At 37.4% G+C, this 23,463-nt stretch overlaps 1 protein-coding gene across 2 annotated transcripts in view; it reads right to left on the minus strand.

The window, feature by feature from the left end:
- Positions 1 to 12,098: 12,098 nt before the first annotated feature.
- The window catches only part of Gadl1 (glutamate decarboxylase like 1), a 163,316-nt gene continuing 151,951 nt past the window's right edge, over positions 12,099 to 23,463 (minus strand). For both annotated transcript variants that reach the window (XM_026406172.2, XM_026406180.2), the window contains exon 15: positions 12,099 to 13,892. In XM_026406172.2, the coding sequence (XP_026261957.2) occupies positions 13,719 to 13,892 (174 nt within the window). In that variant the 3' untranslated portion in view covers positions 12,099 to 13,718. The remainder of the gene's footprint in view (positions 13,893 to 23,463) is intronic.

Below are 23,463 nucleotides of genomic sequence, written 5' to 3' on the forward strand. Positions count from 1 at the left end.
GATGATTTTCAGGGTGAGCTTGTTAAACTGAAAAAACATTTTACATTTCCAAACCTTGAGCTTTGAATGTCAAGTGACAATCTGGGGCCCAATGGGGGTGGGGGTGGGGCTCTACATAGGCAGAGGACTGGAAGCATCAGAACAGGCAAGGCTCCTGTTTCCCATGACCAAATCTAGTTAAAATTTTCTAGTTAAGGAATTAGGATGACGTCAGATGTCCGCGAGTTCAGTGATCAATATGCTGCACATGTAGAGGAATCATGCAGATTGAAGCTAATTCATAATTCAGAGATTACCCACATCTCATCAGAGTAGTATCTTATACCGTCAGCCCAAGGACATATCAGGGATGCAAAGTCAGCAATTAGGACGCCTAGAATCCATTCACCTGAGCATCCTTTGTCTCGTGTGCTAAGGAGTTACATCAGTAGTCTTGTTCATGTTGGAACTGAGAAAATGACACTCCAAAGTTTGGCTTTAGGACTAATGCTGAGCTGAAGAAACATTCTCAGAACCAGCGTTTCTTTGACTTAACGTCAACTCTCTCCCACCCTGTCTCTGGATCCTCTCTCTCTCTTTTTTTTTTTTTCTGAAGTTCAGGGAGAGACTTGTTCATGAAGTTCCTTATCTACCTAAAGACCAGAATCATTAAAAAATTGCTTTCAAGTCTCCTTAATAAAATGCCATTAAGAGGAAGATTAAACTTGTATCATAGAGGAAGGGACTAAAAGTCAAACATCACACCTAGAGTCTAGAGGAATAGTGTCCCAAGCCATTGTCTGTTCTCTGGATTTCTTTTCTCCCCTAGAAATCATTTACTACCCATAATGGTTAATCTGAATTGCCTACTTGATTGGATTAAGATATGCCAAGGATTATGGGTGTATCAATGAGAGTGTGTCTAGGAATGATTGGCATGTGGGATAGCCAACTGAAATGGAGTCCCTCCCTAAGTGTGGGCAGCACTGATCAATAGGATGATGGCTCGGATGAACTAAAAGTTGGAAGAACAAGGAAGCTGCAGCAGATGCAAGTTCAGTTCTTCTTGAAGTTTAACTCTCAGACTCGGACGGTTAAAGTGAGTGCTCTGCTTGTAAAAGAATGGGATCCTGCAAATTGGGATGGTGATGTGTGGGAGGGGCCTAGTGGGGCTGGGGTCATTGAACTCTCATATTCTAATGAGTTTATTTTGCTAGAAGTTGTTGAATTCCCACCTTTAACCACTACTGAGACATCCCAACCCCTATCCTCTGTTGCTTTGGCTTCTCTACCCCTCCTGGAGGGAACTAATCCTGCTTTGCTTATGGAAACAGTAAAAACTTTTGGTGATTCAGTTGCTCAGCATGAAGATGTTGATTCTCCTCAGGACCCACCCTTACCACCCACTTTTGCTTCCAGGCCTATAACTAGATCCAAATCTAAGCAGACCCCTAGAGGTGAGGTCTAGAGAGTGGCCCATGAGGACATACATTACACTCTGAAGGAACTTCTTGAGTTTTCTAATTCATACAAATAGAGGTTTTGGAAACATGTGTGGGAATGGATTTTAAGGGTGTGGGATAATGGTCGAAAGAACATAAATTTATCAGGTTGAACTTACTGATATTGACACATTAAGCAGAGATTCTAGATTTAATGTAATAGCTCGCAGCATTAAAAAGGGGTGCTAATTATTTGGCTGAAGTATGGGTTCAAAGATAATCTACTATAAATGAGCCAGAAACATCTGGCCTCCCTTAGTTTATTTACTGTTGATGAGGGAATTCAGAGGCTCAGAGACTTTTCAATGCCAGAGTGGATCTGTCATGTACAACCTACTCCTCTATACTTGGCTGGTCCAGAAGATGTGCCTTCACCAAAACTATAAGAAATAAATTTGTGAGGGAGCACCAGCATCCTTGAAGATCTCTTTTGTTGCTCTTCTTTGCATGCCAGACCTTACTGTGGGAGCTGTGGTCTATCAATTGGAAGACTTAAATACAATGGGCATGATTGGATCTCAGGCAGGAACAGGCCAAGTGGCAGCCCTCAATCGCCAGAAACAGGATGGTCATAGTTACCATAATGGACAGCAAAAGGGAAGAAATTGACACAATGTCCTTACTCATGTAGGTCTCTGGCGTTGGCTAAGTAATCATGGTGTCTTAGAAGCCAAATAGTTGAGAAACACACCAAATTCTTACTTGACTTACACAAGCAGAAAAATTGCAGGGCAAATGTACAGAAGTATGTCCTTGATCATAGCAGCAAAGAATCACCACCCATCAACCACTTTCCAAATTTGAGTCAATTTACAGACCTCTAACCTTTTAAATAAAGGGGAGGCCAGGTCCCCTTGAGGAAGGACCCTAGTACACTACCAAAAATCTTTACTATTAATCTTTTTTCCCATCCTTCCCTAAAGCGACCTAAGGCCTTTTCCCAGATAGCTGTGCATTAACGAAAAGGCAATGATCAGAACTTTGGGGGACTACTAGACACAGGCTCTGAATTGACATTGATTCTGGGAGACCCAAAACATCAGTGTGGCCCTCTAGTAAAAGTAGGAGCTTATGGACGTCAGGTGATCGATGGAGTTTAGGCCAAGGTCTGACTCACAGTGGGTCCAGTGGGCCCCCAAAGTCATCCTGTGGTTATTTCTCCAGTCCTGGAATGTATAATCAGGGTAGACATACATAGCACTTGGCAAAACTCCTGTTGGATCCTGTTTGCATAAAGATGGAGAGAATATTTATAATATTTCTAGCCCATTCACATATCCAGAACGCCAATAATTTCATCAATGAATACACATTTGCACAACTATTATGATCATTACCAAAACCTCTGCTTATTGATATACTAAAGGTAGGTGAAATGCTTGTAGTAACAATTTTTGAATTGGAACAGAACTGGATTTGTTGGAGTGCCACATCACTGTGGCTTCTATAGACTATTCTAGTCATGATGATGCCAGTATGGCTCTGTTGTTGGCACCAATGGTGCCAATTGAAAAGCTGTTCATGTAGGCCATGCCGTGTGGCTTTGTTTCATGAGACAGGCACTGTTAACAATACAGATATTGTGTTAGGAAATTAAATCATTCACATAACAGCATTAGATTAAGAAATTAAGCCCTTCCAATGCTTATACATCCTCACGAATAGATATTAAGTGTGATTTCTTAAAGTTTTAATACTGAGTTTTTAAATTTAACATTAAATATTTGAAATTTGAGCAGGCGATAACAGAGGTGACTAAGTAAATGCAGTCAGTTTACACCAAGAAAATTAAATGACAATTAAAAGACGATGGTAAGGCACAGAACATGCTACCCCAAAATATTGGCATTCCAGAAAACAACAGAAGCAGGAAGGCCACTCTCACCTGTCCCTCACCCTTCTGACTCTATCCCCTTATGAACACTCCCATTGCATTTTTATTTAGGAAATAATTGCCTTTCCAAAGATCCAATTGTTATAACCTATTTTGTATTATTAACAATACCTGTATTACACAAGACCAGAGACTGGGTGATTCAAAAAGGAAAGAAATTTATTTCCCACAGTTGTGGAGGCTGGGAAACATGACCAAGGGACTAGTATCTGGTGGGGCAGAGCTGCCATCTTGCTGTGACTTTGCACAGTGAAAATCATCACTGGGAGGAAGTGAGGGTGACAGGCCAGAGGGCTGGATGCCTGCTTTTATAAGGAACTTACTCTGAAGATCACAAACCTACTTCCATGCTAATGGCAAGTCCTCAAAGCCTGATGACTCCTTTGAGGCCCACCTCCCAACCCCACATTCGAGTTTCTAATATTCGAACTTTGGGGGACACATTCAAATGATAATACCAATAGATATCCAATTCTATTTTCTTAACGATTTTCTATGGCATTGTTTTCAAATAATCAGTAATTCATTCACTCAAGAATTTATTAAGTTGTATGGTATGGGCTTGACTGAAGATTATTTAGGTTTTCTAATTGCTAACCAATGACTGCAAAAATGATGGGGCGAAACATTGAAGGACAAACAGGATATTTGCACAGCCTTAAATTTCTCTCCCCAAATGTTTATTAGTTACTGCTGGTGATTTTACCAAATGTCTACAAAGTCTTTGAGACTCTTCCCTCTAGGAAATGGAGCTTAATTCTCCTCCACTGGGATTTGGCTTGGGCTTAGTAACTCAGTTCTAAGGAATAGCATGTGAAAAGGAGAAAAAGTGAGAACAATACCTTTGCTGTGGAGAAACAAACCAGGCACCATCTTTACCAAATAATCAGGTTAGCATCACCATTAATAAAACTGGACACAGGTCAGATGTCTTAGTCTGTGGTTAATTTTGTCCTATTACCAAAGCAAGAACTTTCTGTGTCTGTTACCCAATGTCCTGTGAATCATGAGTTTTTTTTTTTTTTTCCAGTACAGCTGGAAAAAGGACACAATATTCCAGGTCCTGTGTGAACAATGGATGCTGTCTTTTAGTTTGTGTGAGGAGATATTAGTCCAGCCACAAGCAATTTCCTTTAGGCATATGTCCTCTATGTACCTGGTCTCTGCAGCTCTCTAATATGTCTCCTTACCTCAGGGAGTCTGCTGAGCTCCTCTTGGGTTCACATCCCTGAGCCACCCCCTAAAACTCACTCTTTCAATAAAGTGCTACAATAATGTCTTCAGCTTATGGGTTTCCTGATTCACAGAGATCACTGCCTTTCATTGCCTAATGTCCAACATCTTGAAAACTCTCATATCATAGTTCTTTCCAGTTGTTTAGCTGTTTTGTGCAGGACAGTCGATGTGGTTTCTGTTGGAATAGATAAATTCCTGATGGAATAGTCCATCTATTCCATCTTGGATGAAATCAGAAGACCACTTTTGTTATTTCTTTCTATTTTTTACATCCATCACCTAATCTTTTGGTCTTTGTGTTCATTTATTTTGCACAAGACAGTTTCTCAAGTTAATTTCTGCTTAATTTATTTTAAATATCCAAGTGTTTTATATTTAGTTTTTTTATGCTCAAAATACCAAAGCATCATTGCATTTAGTCATTTATTATCAAAATACCAAAGCATCAAAGCAACCATATGGGTTGTTTCCAGTGCAGGGTTGAACTGTAAAAGCATAATGAGGACATGCAGAATGTGCAGATAAGTTAATGAATCAATAAAGTTTCCTTTACAGAGCTGTTGTAAAAATTAATCAAATAATATTTGGGTAAGTGTCTAGCACTAGAATGTGTTTAAAAATATTTTATTTCTATTTTCAAATGTTACGGATTTCTCTCCTTTTATTAATTGATTCTCTGAGGTCAAATTATTAATCTTTTCCTTCTAATATGCTGCTTTTTCATTCCCTTCCAGGTCATTTGGATCTGGATTTAAAGTTCCTAAGGAACCCGTAGGTGCTTGAACTGGTGAGTGTGAGGCTCCACACCACCATTGCTGTTCACTCAAGCTCAGGAAGCAATCTGATACACAACACTGTCAGAATCTAAAATGTGCTTGAATCCTGTGATATAGAATAACTGTTGCTGAGTATTTTTCCCCTCATTTTCATTATTTAAGGGCTATTCTGATGGATAAGAGGTGGAAGGATTTCAGGGACAATTATACTTCAAATTAAGAAAGATTATAAGCAAAATCAAGTTCTCAATAGGGTCCCAAGTTATCCACACATCTAGCTACTGTGTTTAATTCAGCACGCTCTTCAATGAACATTCATCGGAACTATTTTATTTTTATTATTTTGACAATAAAAACTAGAAGGAATTCATTTATGTAGGAACAGACCCAAGACTTTAAGACATCCAGCTATCAATCAGGCAGGCGATATTGCAAAATGCTGAGCTCGCATGAAATCTCAGGTCAGCAGCAGCAGCACAAATGCCAATCATTGGATTCTAATTACCAGGCACTTTCTAGAAGACAGTAGCTGGCACTGCTGCTGGTGACCCAGTTTTTCTTCAGTCTTCATATGAATGGTAATGCATGGTTGTTGGCTTGTTTTAGTTTTTTGAATTATATCATATCTCTTGTATTGCTCATACAAATTCTTTCCTCCACCTACCTGCTAAATTAGAACCTCTCCAATGTTTTTCTGGTGATGACAATTGTTTCTCCATTTACCAAGAATCGAAGATTTGCATGGATCTTCTCAAAATGCCCTTACTCATAAGAGTCCACGCTGAACGTGTCCTTCAGAAGAGGATGATCCATACACATCACAAGTATTAAACTGCTGTCCTTGAAGGTATAACTTAAACATCAACTAGTGTTCAGATCCATTAACTTGGGACCAATTCAATCTCACTTAGAAATATAATTGTTAGGCACGAGTAACTCTCTCTTATGCCAACTGGATTTGATTGTTTAGATTTAGCCTCTATAGCCTTCAATCTATTCTTTTCTCGAGATATAAACGTAGTGGTGTTGCTGGATCACTGCTTTCCAGTTCAAGTTTTCTAGTGCCTTTCTGATTTCCTCTGTTCAACATATTGATCAAGTCAGCTCCCACCCCATGATCCCCATACCTTAAAACCTATAGTTCAGTCCCCAATATATAGCTATATACACAATATAGGTTAAGAGTAGGTCAATATCTATTGAGGTCACATTTTTTTTATGATGAGACTAATACAGCTAGGGGGTGCTATGCTGTAGCATAAACATGCAGTATTAGTCACATGAGTGTTATTCCAGTGGTTTAGCTAAGGATGAGAACAGGCCCACCTGCCACATAATCAGTTTAAGTGTAATTTCCGGGATTGGTTCTTCAATGTTGGTTGTTTACATTAGAAGATGCAAGAATTTCCACTGCGACTTTATTATATGGATACAACTACATATGGACATCCTAAGCTTGCAGAGTGGAGAATTAAGGAAAAAAAAAAACAATCTAACACACACACACACACACTCACATTTGTACACCAAATTAGTAAATTATCTGGAAGACCAGCAAGCCCCTATAACAAAAATGTGAAACCTCTCTAGATGTTGTATAGGTTAAGTTGTATAGCTCTGTCCCCAAGAAGGTGAGGGGTGTCAAAATTCATCTGCAGGTTTCAGACAGCTGTCCGTAGAACACTGAGCTTGGGCTACCAGTCCCAGAATGCGAAAATGATTTCCTCTACACCCAAATCTCAGAGAGACTTTAGGGAAACATGGTGTTTAGGTCCTTGACTTCTTGACTAATCATTCAACTAAAGAATTCAACTTATATGTTGATGTAGGCATGAGGTGGAAGACATCATTTAAGATTTGTCATGGGTTCTTAAATGCCCAAGAATAGGAAGGTGAGGAGGTAATGGAATTCTTTCAAGAATCCATTGCTCATTCCTTTCCCTGCCTAGTCCACCATCAGGATGGGACCACACCTGCAGGGAGAAAATCTGTTTCTATTAGAGTTTCACAACTCTCTCATCCCTTGGTCTCTGGCACAGCACGACCCACCCACAGAAACCTCAAAGCCTTCTAATAACATAGAATCTATTTAGGACTCATCATCCCTATGAACTAGAGTTTCTACTATTTGTGTACTATACTGTGATCGTCTACAGTTGGAACTTCAAATTCTGGTCTATTTTATACATAAACCTGTACCAGATTGTGCTAATGAAATGTTAAAAAATGCATCTATGGCTTGTGCTGGTTTAATGTGGATGTACTTTCTTGTAAAAAAAATATTTAGAAATCAAAATCATGTTTATTCCAAGAAATTTTTTTCTGAGATGAATATAAATTAAATTTTAAGTGGAAACATTTTTCTTCTTTAGTGCATTTACCAACCAGAGCACTGATTTCTCAGCTTGTAGAAAGGGTTTTAAGATTAAAGGTGATTTTTTTTTAGTTTTCTTTAAGCCAACAGAGTAGTTGTTTAACATTTATCTATCTAAATGCCTCCTCAAATTAAAAAAAATGTCATATCAAAGGCAATTTAACAGACCAACCTACCAATCACTCTTACTTCTACAATTATTTATTGAACAATTACTATGTGCCAAGCTCCCTATGTGACAGTTTATGTGGCTGCAGATACCTTTTGGGTGGATGGAGGACAAGCAGAGAAACTATCCCTAAAAAGAACAGAGAATCAAGTTGACATCTGATAGGTAAGCATACATTTTGTCAGGTGAAGAGATAGAAAAGGGAAATATCATTTAAGCTTCCTTAAATGTAAAAAGTACTACATTCAACGGTTTTGACATGTAGATAAACAGGGTGGGATCTAAAGGAAGGCTGCATTTTCTGGACCTCAGTATGAAGAAGTCTGCTCCACATAAATCTGAAACTTCATGGGAGTTGGAAGGATGCAGGGCCTTGGCAGCTGCTTGTAGAATTTGATCTTTATCTTGAAAATTAGAATCATTTGCCTCCATACAGCTGAAGTAGCAAGATGGGACAAGATTCAGAAGCAACATATAGATGTGGCAAAGAGGCTGTGTTAGCTTTCAATCACTGTGACAAAATACTTGAGAAAAACAACATAAAAGGAAGAAAGTTATTTTGACTCTTGGTTTAGGATGTTTCAGGCCATGTCCGCTTGGCCCCATTGCTGTGGGCTTGTGGTGAGATAGAACATGGCGGAGGGGAGCCCGTGGTGTAGTAGAGCTTCTCACTTAGTGACTTGATCCAGGAAGCAGAGAGAAAGCTCAATTTTATAACAAAATGCTTCCTTCAAAACCCATGAAGCGACGAATCCAAAAATGGATTCATCTACTGATGAGTGCAGAGCCCTCTTGATCCAACCACCTCCCAAGAGCCCCACTTTTGAATATTACTGCATGGGAGACTGAGTCTTCATCACACGTGTTTTGGTGAGATGCTTCAGATCCAAACTGTAACAGAGGTCATTACTGTAACATAGGTTATAGTTCAGGAGGAAAGTAACAGAAACTTGAAATTTGGATGTGAAACCAGACACAAGCATAAACAGATAAGTAGAGATATATTTTAGAGGTACATCCAACAAGGCCTGTTAACAGGTTGGAAAGTACAGGAGAGAGGGAGATGGAAGTATGAGGCATCTGGGGTTTGCCAAATTAGATAGAAAATAGTGAGTTAACTGAGGTGTAAAACATGGAGAAGAGAACAGGCCTGGGGAGTGACCTTGGGTTGTGGGTAGGAAATCATGAGTCCATTTTGTACATGCTGAATTTGAGTGCCTTTGGGACATTCAGATGGAGTTATCAATTGTTACAGATTGGATCCAGAACATCCCCCAAAGGCTCATGTGATAAAGGTTTGGTTTCCAATGTGGAAATGTTCAGAGACAAGTAGTTTTGAGCAAAGAATGGATGTGAGGATTCTGACTTCATCAATGGATTATTTCATGGAGGGATTCATTCATAACTGAACGCACTATTAGGAGGTGGTAGACACTATAAGCTAAAGGGATTCAGTCCTTGGAAACATGCCTTTGGAGATTATGTCTTGCTCCTATTCCTTCCTTCCTCTCTCGCTCCTTCCTGACCACCACAAAGTAAGCAGCTTTGCTGGGCCCCACCCGTTTGCCATGCTGTCCTGCCTCAACATAATCCCAGAAACAATGGAGCCAGCCAACCGTGGATGGAAATCTCTGAACGATGGGCTGAAATAACTCCTTCTTCTTCTAAGTTGTTTTTTTCTCAGTTTTTATGTCACAGCAACAAAAAGCTGACTAACACAAACCCAGTATTTCAACATGGGGTCACAGAGCTCAGGAAAGGCCAATGAAACGAAAACAATGGCCCAATACTCAGAAATTGTTATTCTTACCTTCAATGTGTTCCCTGTTAAAAAGTTTTAATAATTTAACTCAAAAAGTTCTTTGCGTACTACCACACTCTGTCTTCAACGGCAAAAGCAGAAAGAAAAATTCCTGTTTTCTAGTTTGAGAAAGGTGCCGTGGCCGTCTGATAGAATTAATATCCTCTGAGACCAACTTAGTTATTGGTGCTTTTCTTTGCTAAGTAACTGTGAAAGTCAGGTACAGAGATTGCTGGAATTACTCTTTTTTCCACATGTACCCTCCAATAAAGGGAAATGGAAAAAGCCTTTCACGCCCTGGATGAGTTAGATTTAGATTTAAATCTTGGATCACTGCTCAGTAGCTTGGCAATCTTAAGTATTTTTGAAAATACTTAAGTTATTATTACAAGTTATTACAAGCTCCCCCATTATAATAATAACTCCCATCTGGTGGGGTTTGTGAGGATACATAAGACCCTGTCAAGAAGGTGGCATTGGAGATGGCATATAGTAGGAGTGCCAGGTATTGTCATAATTATCCTTGATCTCTGCATTAGAATATCCTGAAATTTGTAGGTGTTTTTTTTTTTTTTTTGCCATAAGAAATGACATATCTGCAGGACAAAGGGGTTAAGGAAAAAAGAGGCCCATGCTACTTTTGTAATTTGGCTATGGTACTCCACATTCCTGCCCATATTCACCTCCCACCCCATGAATCTTTATTTAAGAGCCTGGGTAGAACAGAAAAAAGAGGGGAGAGATATAACTCACGTTTTTCCATTTATGACTCTGGTTTAACCAGGAGTTGTCTTTTTACTGAACAATGAGTTATCCCCAAAGACCCAGGAAAGATTCCCCTTTCTGGATACTTCTGCTACTCACCTGTGCTCCCCAAAGTCACACCATCATGAAAAGGGAATGTCTTTCTGAATATAGTTGGATTAAGGAAATTTCATCCAATATTTCTTGAGTTAAACTGTATAAAACAAACCTTATAGATATTAGAACAAATCAAACCAGGTGTAATTGGTTGAAATAAATTCCCACTGGATAATGCATTAGGTCAGTTCAGATGGGTTTAAATTAAGAAGAATCAAACTGGTCCTGAAGATCTCAAATTGAAAATAATTATTTTCCAGTTCCACCCAGGCTCTGATGGAGTCAAGGGGATTAAAGCATTTCGAGTTCTATCCATCCATTTCAGGATGGATTAGATAAGTACGAACCAGACAGACTGACTGGATTCCAAGTAGTTCTAATTGGAATCACACTTTATCATCCTTGGTTAATTAATGAGCTGTCTGGAAAAATAAAACTTTGCTTTAAGAACTGTTGTCACTCCACAATTGTCAATGATGGTAAGGCCCATGAGTCTCCTCCATTGCCCATTCTTTATTACTGACAGGACATTTTTCTTTCTTAATGACAGAGCTACTTGTATAGATGTTGACATTAACATATCTGGTTAAAATGATCAACATCTCCACATCAACATATCTAGTTAAAATGAAACCACATACAAACCAACCAAAAAGCTACGTTTTCCAGTCTCACCTCAAGAAACACGTGTTCCCCAAAGCAAATGGTGGTGGTGGAGTTCCCTTCTGTTTCTTTGTGTTTGAAATGTGGAAAACATGGCTGGAAGCATGGGGTTGATGATTGAATTCATCCCTAAGGACAGCAGAGCAAAAGTATGGACTTGCTATGCCCTCCCTCTGAGGCAGCCTTCCCCCAACTCCACATGACTCTCTCCTTCGACTCCACATCTCCACTCAAATATCAGCTCAACAGAGGCCTCATCCAACCAAATTTTCTACATAGTACACAGGACCCCTCTCACTTCCACAATCTAACAAGAGAGTGAACTCTCTTGATTTTTTTGTCAAAGTACTTGCCATCACCTGGTTTGGTATATATTTAGGAGCTAATTGTTTGCCTTCCCTGGAATGAAAGTTGGAGAGTTTTGTTCACTGTGTATGTTTAGTACCTAAGATCATTACCTACAAAATGGCAGGCACACTGCCGACATTTTTAGTGAATAAAGGAATAATGAGTTGTCATCACCCTTTCATCAAATACCTGTTAGCCTTTCCCATTGATGAAGGAATTGCCACTTCTCAGAAGAAGCACAGCAACTGAGCTGTGGCTATGGTTTCCCAATGCGGAGGAGAAGACAGAGTACACAAGGCACAAACCCACTCGGAGCTACAACCACTCTTTCCATTTTATTCAAGGCATTAACTGAAAAACGGCCAGCTTCCTATTTCCTCAATTGTTTAACTAGACTGCCAATTAATCCAGTTCCCTTCTAAAAATGTATTGTTATAATCTGGTGAAGAGGAGATGACAGGAAAAGAAAAGTGAGTGACACGAAATACACTAATATTGCTCTTTATTTCATGAAATCCAAATTATTGCAAGCATCAATTTTAGGACCATTTTGTGTAGACATTAACCAAAAAAGGCAACAAGAAATTCAAAATACATACACACACACACAGAACTATCACCACAGAATGTGAAGTAATTCAGAAAAAAAAATTAAAATATTCTTTGATTAAAAGATGCTTAGCATGCAGAAGGCCCTGGGCTTGATCCCCAGCACAGAAAAAAATTATATATATTGGCTAAAGAATATATTGAGAAAACATGCACACTGAAATAATCATGTGCAATAAAAGCAAAACACTAAACATCTGCTCAAAATTTAAATGACATAAGCTAAAGATGAAGTATAGGAAGGTCACTGTATGTGTTAAGTCTAACCTTTGAAAACTCTTCATTCACCTACCAATGCAGAACTTTAACTCTGTACCCACATCTTCAAATATTGTCCACATCTTAGTCACATGAAAGTCTTCTGGGAATCTAGGACCAGGACTACCATCCACTTCTAGGAAAAATGGAGGAGGTGTTTCCATTGAAAGAACTCTGATTCCCAGATTCTCTGCCCAATATAAGCCATGTAGTAGTCTACACTGACATTTCAAAGCTTGGGAAAGGGAATGTCATACAACCATGGACTTCATTCTCGTTATTCTTACAAGGCAGAGAGCAAGACAAGGAATGGGCCCCTACAGATAAAAGAGACCCACACAAACATAACGTATGAGGTGTTCATCCCCAGCTCATGATGTGACCGATTTTAGGAAGTGAATTAAAACTATTGCTCCTCGATGGAAAGATCACACTGCAAAGTATTTAGTTTTTATCCTAATCTCTAATGTAGGTACTTAGAACAGACAATGGTTAATTTTAGCTTTTGAAAATAAAAATTTAGCCTGCATAAAAGCATATATTTTTATAAGATGAACATTTTGTATAGTCTACAAAAAAAAAAAATCTTTGACATGCTTCTGATACCCTTAAAAACACCATACTAAAATGCCACAGCAGTATTTTCAAAGAGTAGCTCAGGGGCTACTAAAGTATTAGATATCGTCTTGCTGGCAAAACACTAGTTATTCAATCAATAAAAGGCATTTTCTAAACCAGTGTGTTCAGATTTTACCATGCATCAGAATCACCTGGGAGGCTTGTTAAAACACAGAATACTGGCTGCTGCATTCCCCTGCCCCCCCCACCCCCCCTAGAATTTCTGATTTAGTTGGTCTGGGGTGAGGCTTGAGAATCTAAATATTAATAAGTTCCCCAGTGATGCTGATGTGGCTAGAGCAGAGACCACACCTTGAGAACCCTGCTTTAAACTATTAATTTATATGTTCTTTAAACAGCGAAGTAAGTTTAGAGCACAGGATCCATATGGTATTTACTGACCTCTCTATAAGGCTGTGTCCAGAGACATCTTTGCAAAAAAAAAAATTCCTCCTTTATACCAACAGTAGTTCCCAGACAGCAAGAATCCCTAATACCATTTGCTTAGCATTTTGGTTTTGCTGTGTCTGGACTGTCCCATTTCCCATCAGAAGTATTATAATTTACTACATGTCTCCAGATGCCCTCCCCAGGACAGGATCCATGTCTCTGGGGGACCAAAAGCCACAGCTACATGTCTCTACCCAGGAGGTCTATCTCATCCAGGAGGAAGTCCATGTCCTCCCTGCGCACTTGAGGGCTGATCACCACCTGGCGGAAGAAGTTGACCTTCCCCCGGTGGGGTTGGTAGCCCAGCATGAGGCTTCCCTTCTTCATCATCCTCTCCTTAATGGCTGGGGCCACCTGCAAGGGGAGAGAAGGGAGGAGGTGAAAGACCAGAACACCAAAGTATTTCAACTACATTTTCATTAGCCATTCCACATTGCTGGTGGGGAACCTACTCTCAGTACACAAGGCCAACTTTATAATAATTCATTGAGAACTAATAGCATATGAATACTGATGAGTACGTTAGACTTCTTATTTCATTTGATCTTCATAATAACCCCCTGAATTAAATATTACTAATTACATTTACAGATGAGGAAACTTAGGCACATGGAAGTTAAACAAATAGCTCAGGTCCCCGGCAGTCTCACTGTAAGCTCAGACTCAACACCTAAATCATTTTGCACTGTTGCCTTCCTAAAAATCAATTTCTATGTCCACAGAGGTCACCATTTCAAAAGTACCAAATGTTATATTCCCAGATTTGTCTAAAGTTAAAAAGTACTCCAGTTCCTATAATCCCAGCCACTTGGGAGGCTGAGGCAGGAGGATTGCAAGTTTGAGATGAGCCTCAGAAACTTAGTGAGACCATGTCTCAAAATAAAACATAAAAAGGGCTGGGGATATAGCTCAGTGGTAAAGAGCCCCTGGATTCAATCCTCAGTACAAAAAAAAAAAAAAAATCCTCTAGTTAAAGTACCTTGAATGAAACAATTTAATCATAGACAAAAACAAACAAAATCACTTTACAGTGTCTATCAAGGAAAAACCAATATGAGTATTATGTGTAATTCTATTTTAAAGACTAATAGTTATTAGGTTATAAATAGGAAACTGTACCTTTTTTTGTCAATTATTGTGCACTAAAAATATTTGCTAAAGAAAAAGTCATGGAAGGAAATGAAAGCTTGATATTATCCTTGCATATATAAAATACAAATACTGTCTTTTATTAAGGATAAAGGTGGTAATACAATTAGGAAACTCGTATTTTAAGAATAAGAATTTGAAGCTGACTTGAGAAGTGATAATTCAAATGCACACATTTTTCTAAAAGTTTAATGTTTGAGGAAGTTAATCCAAGTTAAGAATCACATGGGAAAATCAATCTCTCAAAGCAGTATTGTACCCACACAAGAGGTCGGTTGTCAAGTTTAAAATAGTGAAGTTAATTTTTGAAACTCCACAATAAAAAAAAAAATTAAGAATGCACCCTTATGGACTTGAAAACATACATAAAAGTTTTTTCATTCTCCTTTATTTTATCTTTTTCAAAACTTTTGAGCATGCCCTCTGTGAATATGTGGGAGGGGAACTTCATGAAATTCTGTCCTTGTCTTAGAACAAAGACGTGTAGCTCGCCCAGAAGCAAGGAATGCATTTAGAAATAATACCAGGCAGAATGGGCTTTAAACTCCTTAGGTATGGGCATAAATGTCAGCTCTCAGGAGCCTTTCTCTCATAGGGTGACCCACCCTTAATACTCTACATTTTGAACATACCTATGTTTTTCAACAGCTGTGTACCTGAAGGCAAGGCCAGTCTACTTCACCTGACACTCAACACAATCCAATCCATCTTTCCCAAAGATGATGGAAAAAATCAGGTGTTTGGACCCCAGGAAATATGATGTGTTGAGCTTAGACACAAGGGAGATTCAAGGGTAATTTAAGCAGTTTTTTTTTTGTTTATTTGTTTTCCAGACATGCTAATTTTAGAACCTAAATCTTTCAAAACATAGACTGTACCATGTTGACAACAACCAACACCGTCAGCAAAATCACAAAATCACCAAAAGATTGGCAGTTTTTCTTAGAATATAACAAGACAAAAAGAAAATGCATGGGTGTTTAAAAAAAAAACAAACAGAAAAAGAAGATGAAATCTAAGAGTAAAACAGTGAAACAATGACCATCAGGGTCTATAAGTTCCTGGAAATGGGTCACATATTTTATTTTGAGCTTTCTAGAGATTGGAAAAACAGGACTAATTAAACAACAGCCCTCATTCTCTTTGCAAAACTTAGTGACAAGCATTCAGTGAACACTGAAAGCAGGAAGCTGGTAGGAAACTCTTTACTATGCTTACCCATATCCTCTTGGATTCATAAATGCATTATAAGGCACATTTTCTCCCTAAACTGTTTATGCAAGTATCGTTTGTTATTAGACATAGAAAATTTTTTAAAAAAATGTATGTAAGCCCATGAAAGCAAGTATCCAAACAGAGTAGTTTCTAAAAAGACTAAGTAACATCTTTTGGAAAGACTAGGTAGAGGTGCCATCAAGGTAGATGTAGAAAGAGAACTATAAAGCTGTTAACACAAAATCTTGAGAATCTGGACTGATTCTGCACTCAGATTGCTACGTAGGTGTCTGGGTACTCACTATATCTAAAGATACTCAAGCAGGATCTGACAGATGATTCTCATAGAGCTTGATTTAAATAACAGAGAGCAGGCCTAATCTCTAGCCTAAGATTCTCTAAGATTCTCAGGAAGAATCTTACTTGCTTTGAAAAAGCTTTGGAAATACTCATTTGTTGGGGGGGGGGGTCTTTCCATCAAAAGATGGGGAAATTAATGTGTATAGACATACAAGAAAAAAAAATATTTAAATGTAAAATGCAAATAAGATAAAAATATTTAAGTTGTGTATGCTTGGATGCTTCACATTTTTGAAGGATTAGGATTATCTGCTTAAGTGATTCATCCTCATCACCTTAAGTATGAGGACTTCTGATATACATGTGTGTATGTGTGTGTACATGTGAATATGTGCATGCATGCTCACAGGTCATATAAACTTCGAAAGTATCATCCATCACTCTTTTTTTTTATTGGTTGTTCAAAACATTACAAAGCTCATGACATATCATCTTTCATACATTTGATTCAAGTGAGTTATGAACTCCCATTTTTACCCCAAATACAAATTGCAGAATCACATCAGTTACACATTACAATTTTTACATAATGCCATATTAGTGACTGTTGTATTCTGCTATCTTTCCTATCCCCTACTATCCCCCCTCCCCTCCCCTCCCATCTTCCCTCTCTACCTCATCTGTTGTTATTCAGTTCTCTCCCTTGTTTCCCCCCCCTTTCCCCTCACAACCTCTTATATGTGATTCATCCATCACTCTTAAAATCTCCTGCTTTGTCACAGGACAACACAGAATCACAGTCCAGCTTACACTCATGACAAAAGCATATTTATTTTTAATTTAAATAAATGGTCTCTGGCCTCAGGAATATAAACTGAACCTAAGTGGAAAAAAACCTAATAGTTCCAATGCTAATCAATATGAGGAAGACCTGGTTCACAAGAGCCAAATGTCTATCCAAGAGAGCCACAGGCTATTAATTTTAGAACCTACAACTTGTGATTCTATGAATTTTTTAAGTAAAAATTCCCTTCAGATACATCTCCATCATTCTCTAGTTATCCAGGGAATAACCAGCTTTGACATACAGCCAATTTCAAAACAGATCTATTCTTGGCTTAGGCCTTAATTGCATAGTTTTTATTCCTGTTTACTTTTCAGTAACTCTATTTTTCTCCAGAAAAGGGGATATTTTATGCCTTACCTTTAGAGAGCATTAGGATTTTGAGTCCAGTTCATAATGTGTCTGAGGCACAAATGAAGCAATTATCAATAGGAATCTGTCAGGTTTGCATTTTTTTGTAAGCAAACCAGAAATATTTTTTAAAGTAAGCAAAAAAGATAACAATAAGAGGACCCTTTGGATGTTTTAATGCAAAGATATTCTGAATGTTCAATTCAGAAGTGTGTTCTGTGGGCAAAACACATGGAATAAGAACTAAACTTTTAAGTCAAATTTTGTCACTGGCTTTCCAAAGATTATAAAGAGATGACTAATCATCTATGTGATTTAGAGAACCAATTAAGCAAGGGCCTGACAGTCCAACAGACATTTTTATCAATGTATCCCTGAACCATAGGATTAATTCCTAGAGGTAGTTGCTGTTAGGTAAACAGGGAAGGTCTCCCTTTTCTATGAATACTTCATGGGAAAGAAGGCCATAAGCAACCCCAAGGCTGATACTCATTAAATCTCTCTCACAAATTATTATTGCTGTGGTAGTAGGGAATTATTGTTATTTTTAACAAATAGTTTACCAATCCTTTACAATTTGCAGTTGTTTTTTGTGTGTCTTATTCCCATAAATTCAACTTAAAGCTTATCTGAAAGGAATCCATGTTTTTGCAATTTAGGGACCAAGAATGTTCTCATTAACAGCCAGCTTATCACCTTTGCACTTAAAAAAAAATCAAACATTTTCTATTTATTAAGCTGCAGACATAGTCCAAGGCTGGGCAATTTGGATATTCCCTTTTGCTGATCACAGCAGAGAAGCAGTGCTAATCTGACAGGATGGAATATTCACAAGGGAAAGAAAATATGCACAAACTAAATGTAAGTATCCAAATATCACCCCTAAATGGAGCATGCATGGCGGAAAGCAATTTGGCAGCAGTGAGATTGCTTTCCAGCTCTCAATTATTTTACTTCTGGTTTTCCTTCAAATTGTAAATCACTTTCTGTGCTTGTGCCTCAGTGCACTGGACTCTGAATCTTAAGTGGAGGAAGATCCTGACATTTCTATTTGGTTGCACAGCTACTCAATCTACACATTTCTGTAGAACTTCTGTTTTTTCCCCTCCTTAAATTATGTTCGAGAAGTGATTCAGTCATTTAAACAGAATTCTGTTGTCATACTGCTGCAGCACATGATAGCATTTGATATTTAAAAGTTACTTAAACTCAAGGGAAAATAAAATAAAATGACACTCTCTCTCTGGCCAAGTACAGAAATTTGATAAGCAACTGACCAGGCAACATCCCAGCCTTGGATTAAAATAAAATAGTAATATCCATAAAATGCCATTTCTTTTGAAAAATGTGTTCCACACTTAATATTAACAAGAACATATATTTTTTTTTACTAGACAAAGTATGTCTCAAACTGTCTGTGGGAAAGGGATCAGTTTTATTTTATTTTATTTTTCAATGCATTATAGATTTAAGACTTTGGTAAAACATAATAAATATTTATTATTGGAAAAATAAATAAAAAGATACAAAAATGCAAGCCTAATTTTGGTTTATATTTTTAAGTCCAACATTAAAGCTAATTTGTTAAGTTGCCATAAAAAACTCCTGAATAGTAGTAACTCTGGGTTCCCTGCCTTTCTTACTGATTGGTAATTGAGCAGCTCATGGATCTGTGAGGGGCTATAACCACAGTTGGAAGAGTACTGTTCTGTTTGAACTCCCTTGTCTCTGTGGGTATACTATTTTAACCATGACATTGGATGTCATTTTGCAGACTTATTTCTGCTTACTGGCATGGTCTCCACACTATTTTGAATGGTGATTTTGTATTCCACTATATCATTGTGCTATAATTGACCTAAACATTTCCCAATTGCCAGATATTGGCATTGCTTCAGTTACACTGGCATGTCATTGAAACCATGGACCCAATCATGAAAACTCTAAATCAGTTCTTCAAAGTGGAGTCCAGAGATCATAATAATAAATGGTTCAAAATATCCTAGAATGTAGGATTGCAATACAATGTTTTCCTATCAATTGCTATATGGGTAAAATAGTCAAAATTTTCAGTTATAAAATATGGGGTAGAACATCACCCAGGTTGGCTACAAGAACAAATTCTATAATTAAAAGAAATGATCCTTTGGCGGCAAATAGGAAGGACAAAGACTACATGAACTTCTACTATACACCAGGATGGCAAGACTACTCAGAACCTGAAATAAACTCAAAGCAATTTAAGTTTTGCTAAATCCTCCTCTAAGCCATGGCAAATATATATTCCTCAAACTCTAGATTTTAGGGCTGTCTTCTCAATTTCAATTTTATCAATTTACATTCCATTTCCTCCAAGGTAGTCAAATTATTTGAAGGGTGGAAGGCTAAATTCATAGTAATTTGTAAATCCTGTGGATATTGCACGGGACAAGCAGATAGATTAATGAATTAAAAAGTGAAGTATAAAAATTGTATTGCAATTAAATTTTTTTCAAAGATTATCTTGTCCATATCAAAAGCAGATTATCTAGAATTACTTCCTTTAAAGGGCCAGATAGTAAATATTTTAGGCCTTGCAAGCAAAGCAATTTCAGTGGCAAGTACTCAACTATGCCATCATGGGATGAAAGTCGTCATAGACAAAATATAAGCAAATGAACATGACTGTGTTCTAATAAAACTTTATTTAGGGACAAAGAAATTTAGTATCTTACAATTTTTACATGTCATAAAATATTATACTGTTTTGGTTATTTTGAAATCATTCAAAAATATAAAGCCCATTCCACATTCCTACACTGGCATAAATAAATAAGGACATAAGGTAAATTTGGTTTTGGACCATCATTTATCATCTCTCTGGTCTAAAAAAAAAAAAAGAAAAACTACATTATGATATATAAAAACTAAGAAGCCTAAGTGTTCTAAGAAGACAGGAATCATAGTCCTCACCAGCTGAAGGTCAGTCAACCATCTGAGATAAGCAAACCTAGAGAGATGACTCATCCTGAGGGCCCCATTTGCACACATGGAAAATTAGCCATGTGAGAAAGTGTGTAGTCCCATTATTTGTTTACTAATTTCTCTGTCTCCATAAATAAAGCATTATGGTTGCCCTTTCATGAGTCAGTGAGTTTGAAGATCAGAACATATACACTGGATTGCAAAACATGAAACATGGATATTTATATCTCTGTTTGCCTTTTAGCTTCAATTGAAATGAAAAAAAAAACAGATCTTATTTGTTTTTGATTGAAGAACCCAACAATGTGCTGCATGTAAGAACTTCCTAAAACCTAATGAATATTTCATATTTTAATTAGATATTTGGATTTCTTCTCGTTGTAAATATAAACTGGGTTTTCCTTTCCTTTACACAACTCACAACATGTAGAGTTAAAATGAGTTTTTAATCCAGGTAAATATAAACACCTGGATATCTTCCAGCTTGAAAACTCCATGTGACCCAGGGAAGTTGGTACCAAATGAATAGTTATTAAGATATAGCATTTCCTGATGATCTAAACCTAACATAGTGCAACAGAAAAAGTGATTACATTTTGTCTTATATAAATGGAATATCTCACCTGCTACATCCAAAAAAAAAAAAAAAACAATCCTAGCTCACAGTTTAAAGAAGTTTTCCTTTGTGTTTCCAAACTGGTCTGAATAATTTGTCTCTTTCTCCAAACAAGACAACCCCCATACCAGGCCTTTACCCTCCCAATGAAGCTTGCTTTTGCCTATAACCCTTAACTGGAGAGATTTTGGTTATGCGTGATCTCACTGATAATTTCCACCCCACTGTGGAAGACACCAACATTGCCAAAATGAGTGTTAGGATATCTACATTCCTTAAGAGCATTTGCCACCTTCTTAGTTTATGTCCAGGTACTATCAAAATCTCTCTGCTTGGTGCTTTTTTTTTATTTTATTACTTATTTAAGTCTTAGGTAAAATGATCCTATTTCACTGTCACTTCATCAAGTTACATACTTTCCTTTTGGAATGGGAAATAGAAAAAGAACCCTGTCTTCTGTTGAAACAACTTGATCAGTGAGAACAGAAAACTGATTCTCTCCTTTCTCTGTGTAGAAAAAAAAATCCCACTGTACAATTTAAACTTCTTGGATTATTGTTTGTGACATTCTGGAAAAAGCAAACCATAGGGATGGAGAACAGATAAGTGATTGTCAGAAGCACAGGGTGAGCAGAGAGGTAGAGGAGGCAACCCTAGGGAATTCTACAGGTGAAAGAATTGTTCCATATGATATTACAGTGGTGGATATATACAGACTATGGAACTACAAATTCTTTTAAAAGCTGGATCTTTATTTTTCTTTATAACCCACAGAGAAAACTTTAATATCTTACCAGTGGCTAACATTACACAATGGGCAAAACCCATACTACTGTGTACCATAAAAGGTGAACTCTACCTGCATGGGAATTTTAAAATGAATACATGAATTAACTTTAAATAGAGATGAGGCTCTGTGAGGACATGTAGCTACATGTCAGGTAGAGCTCCCAGCACCTCCATTCTCTTTACTGTAGGCAAGAGATGGTAACAAGAGTGCAGCACCTCTCCACCTCTCTGCTGACTACAGATGGCATGTGATGCCGGAGGTGAAGAGTGTACCCAGTGGACAAAAGACAGCTTGCAGTGGAAATTGACATCCTTATTCAAGAAGAACCTATAGAAGAAACTCTAAGAAGGAGGTGGAATTCTGAACTGGGATTTTTTCTTCTGTTTCTACCACTAATTACGTGTCCCTAAGCAAGTCACCTAACTTCTCTGTAAGTCTAGAAGTGAGAAGAGTCACATCGACTTAGGTGCCAATGATGGAGTTATCAGGACAATGCGACACTTGAAGCTTTTCGACACCATGCACACAGTGGAATAATGGAAAGGCTTTGGGGTTCAAGGATCTGGGGGCATGAGATAAAACATTTAAATGTACCCACCATATATATAATTACAGAATATGTAATGTTGGAAGAAAACTTGGAATTTGAATAGAAGATTAATTATAGAAGATTTCATTCTAGTTGTGTTTATTTGGTTAAAATAATTTCATCATGTTTCATTTTGCAGTTTTCCTTCTGTATTTTGGAACCATTTTTAAAAGCTGGAAGATGATTTTATGTGTCCCCATCCCACTACCTCTCACACTTACTTTGCCTGATGGGTAAACAAACTAGCTACGTTCAAACCAGAGTGACCACATAGACAGTTTGCTTAGTACAAACCCAGCCTATACCTGGTTTTCTGTAATTATCAATAGCATTAATTTTCACTCTCAAAACTGTGAAAGATGGTAGGCTGTATGATTTCAACTGGCCACAGACAAGTAGACTAGTTTTAGACTGACTCAGGCCCAATTCCAGAAATTCTATGTGACTTTGGGCAAATATTTAACCCTTCTGAGAATCATATTAAGAACTCAGCAGTAACCTGTCTCTAAATAAAGTAATAAAATATTTAAAAAGGACTGGGAATGTGGCTCCCCGTGGTGAAGTGTTCTGGGGTTTAATTCCCAGGACCAAAAAAGAAAAAAAGAGAATCTGATAATCTCTTGCAGAACTGTTAAGTGGACTAAGTGAAACAATGTACATAAACATATGGAGGGCATTGTGTGGCATCTTTTAAGCACTAAATAATAGGAATTAATATTAATTAATTAATTAAATTACTATTATTAATCCGAATATTTCTTAAAATGAATTTATTTTTAATAAATTTATATTTATACCTGTTCTTTTATTACACTACTTCATTATTCTTGAGGTGGGAGCATTTTAAAGTATTATGAAAAACATCATTTGCAATTTATTCTTTCTCCCCAAAGCATCTAAACTATATTTAAACACTTGTAAGAGAAGTTGAGCTAGCAGTTTTAGAAATTAAATATTGCACCTCAACATTAAATCTTGTACTATGACATTAATCTTCTATTCAAATTCCAATGTTTTCTTCCAACATTCACAAAATAAACTTTTCCCTTTAAAAAGTAAGATAGTCATTAATAATCTTGGCAGTTTTTGACCATACCACTGAAATTT

Source organism: Urocitellus parryii, chromosome 3 (genome assembly GCF_045843805.1).
Source record: "Urocitellus parryii isolate mUroPar1 chromosome 3, mUroPar1.hap1, whole genome shotgun sequence".
Classification (NCBI taxonomy): Eukaryota; Metazoa; Chordata; class Mammalia; order Rodentia; family Sciuridae; genus Urocitellus; species Urocitellus parryii.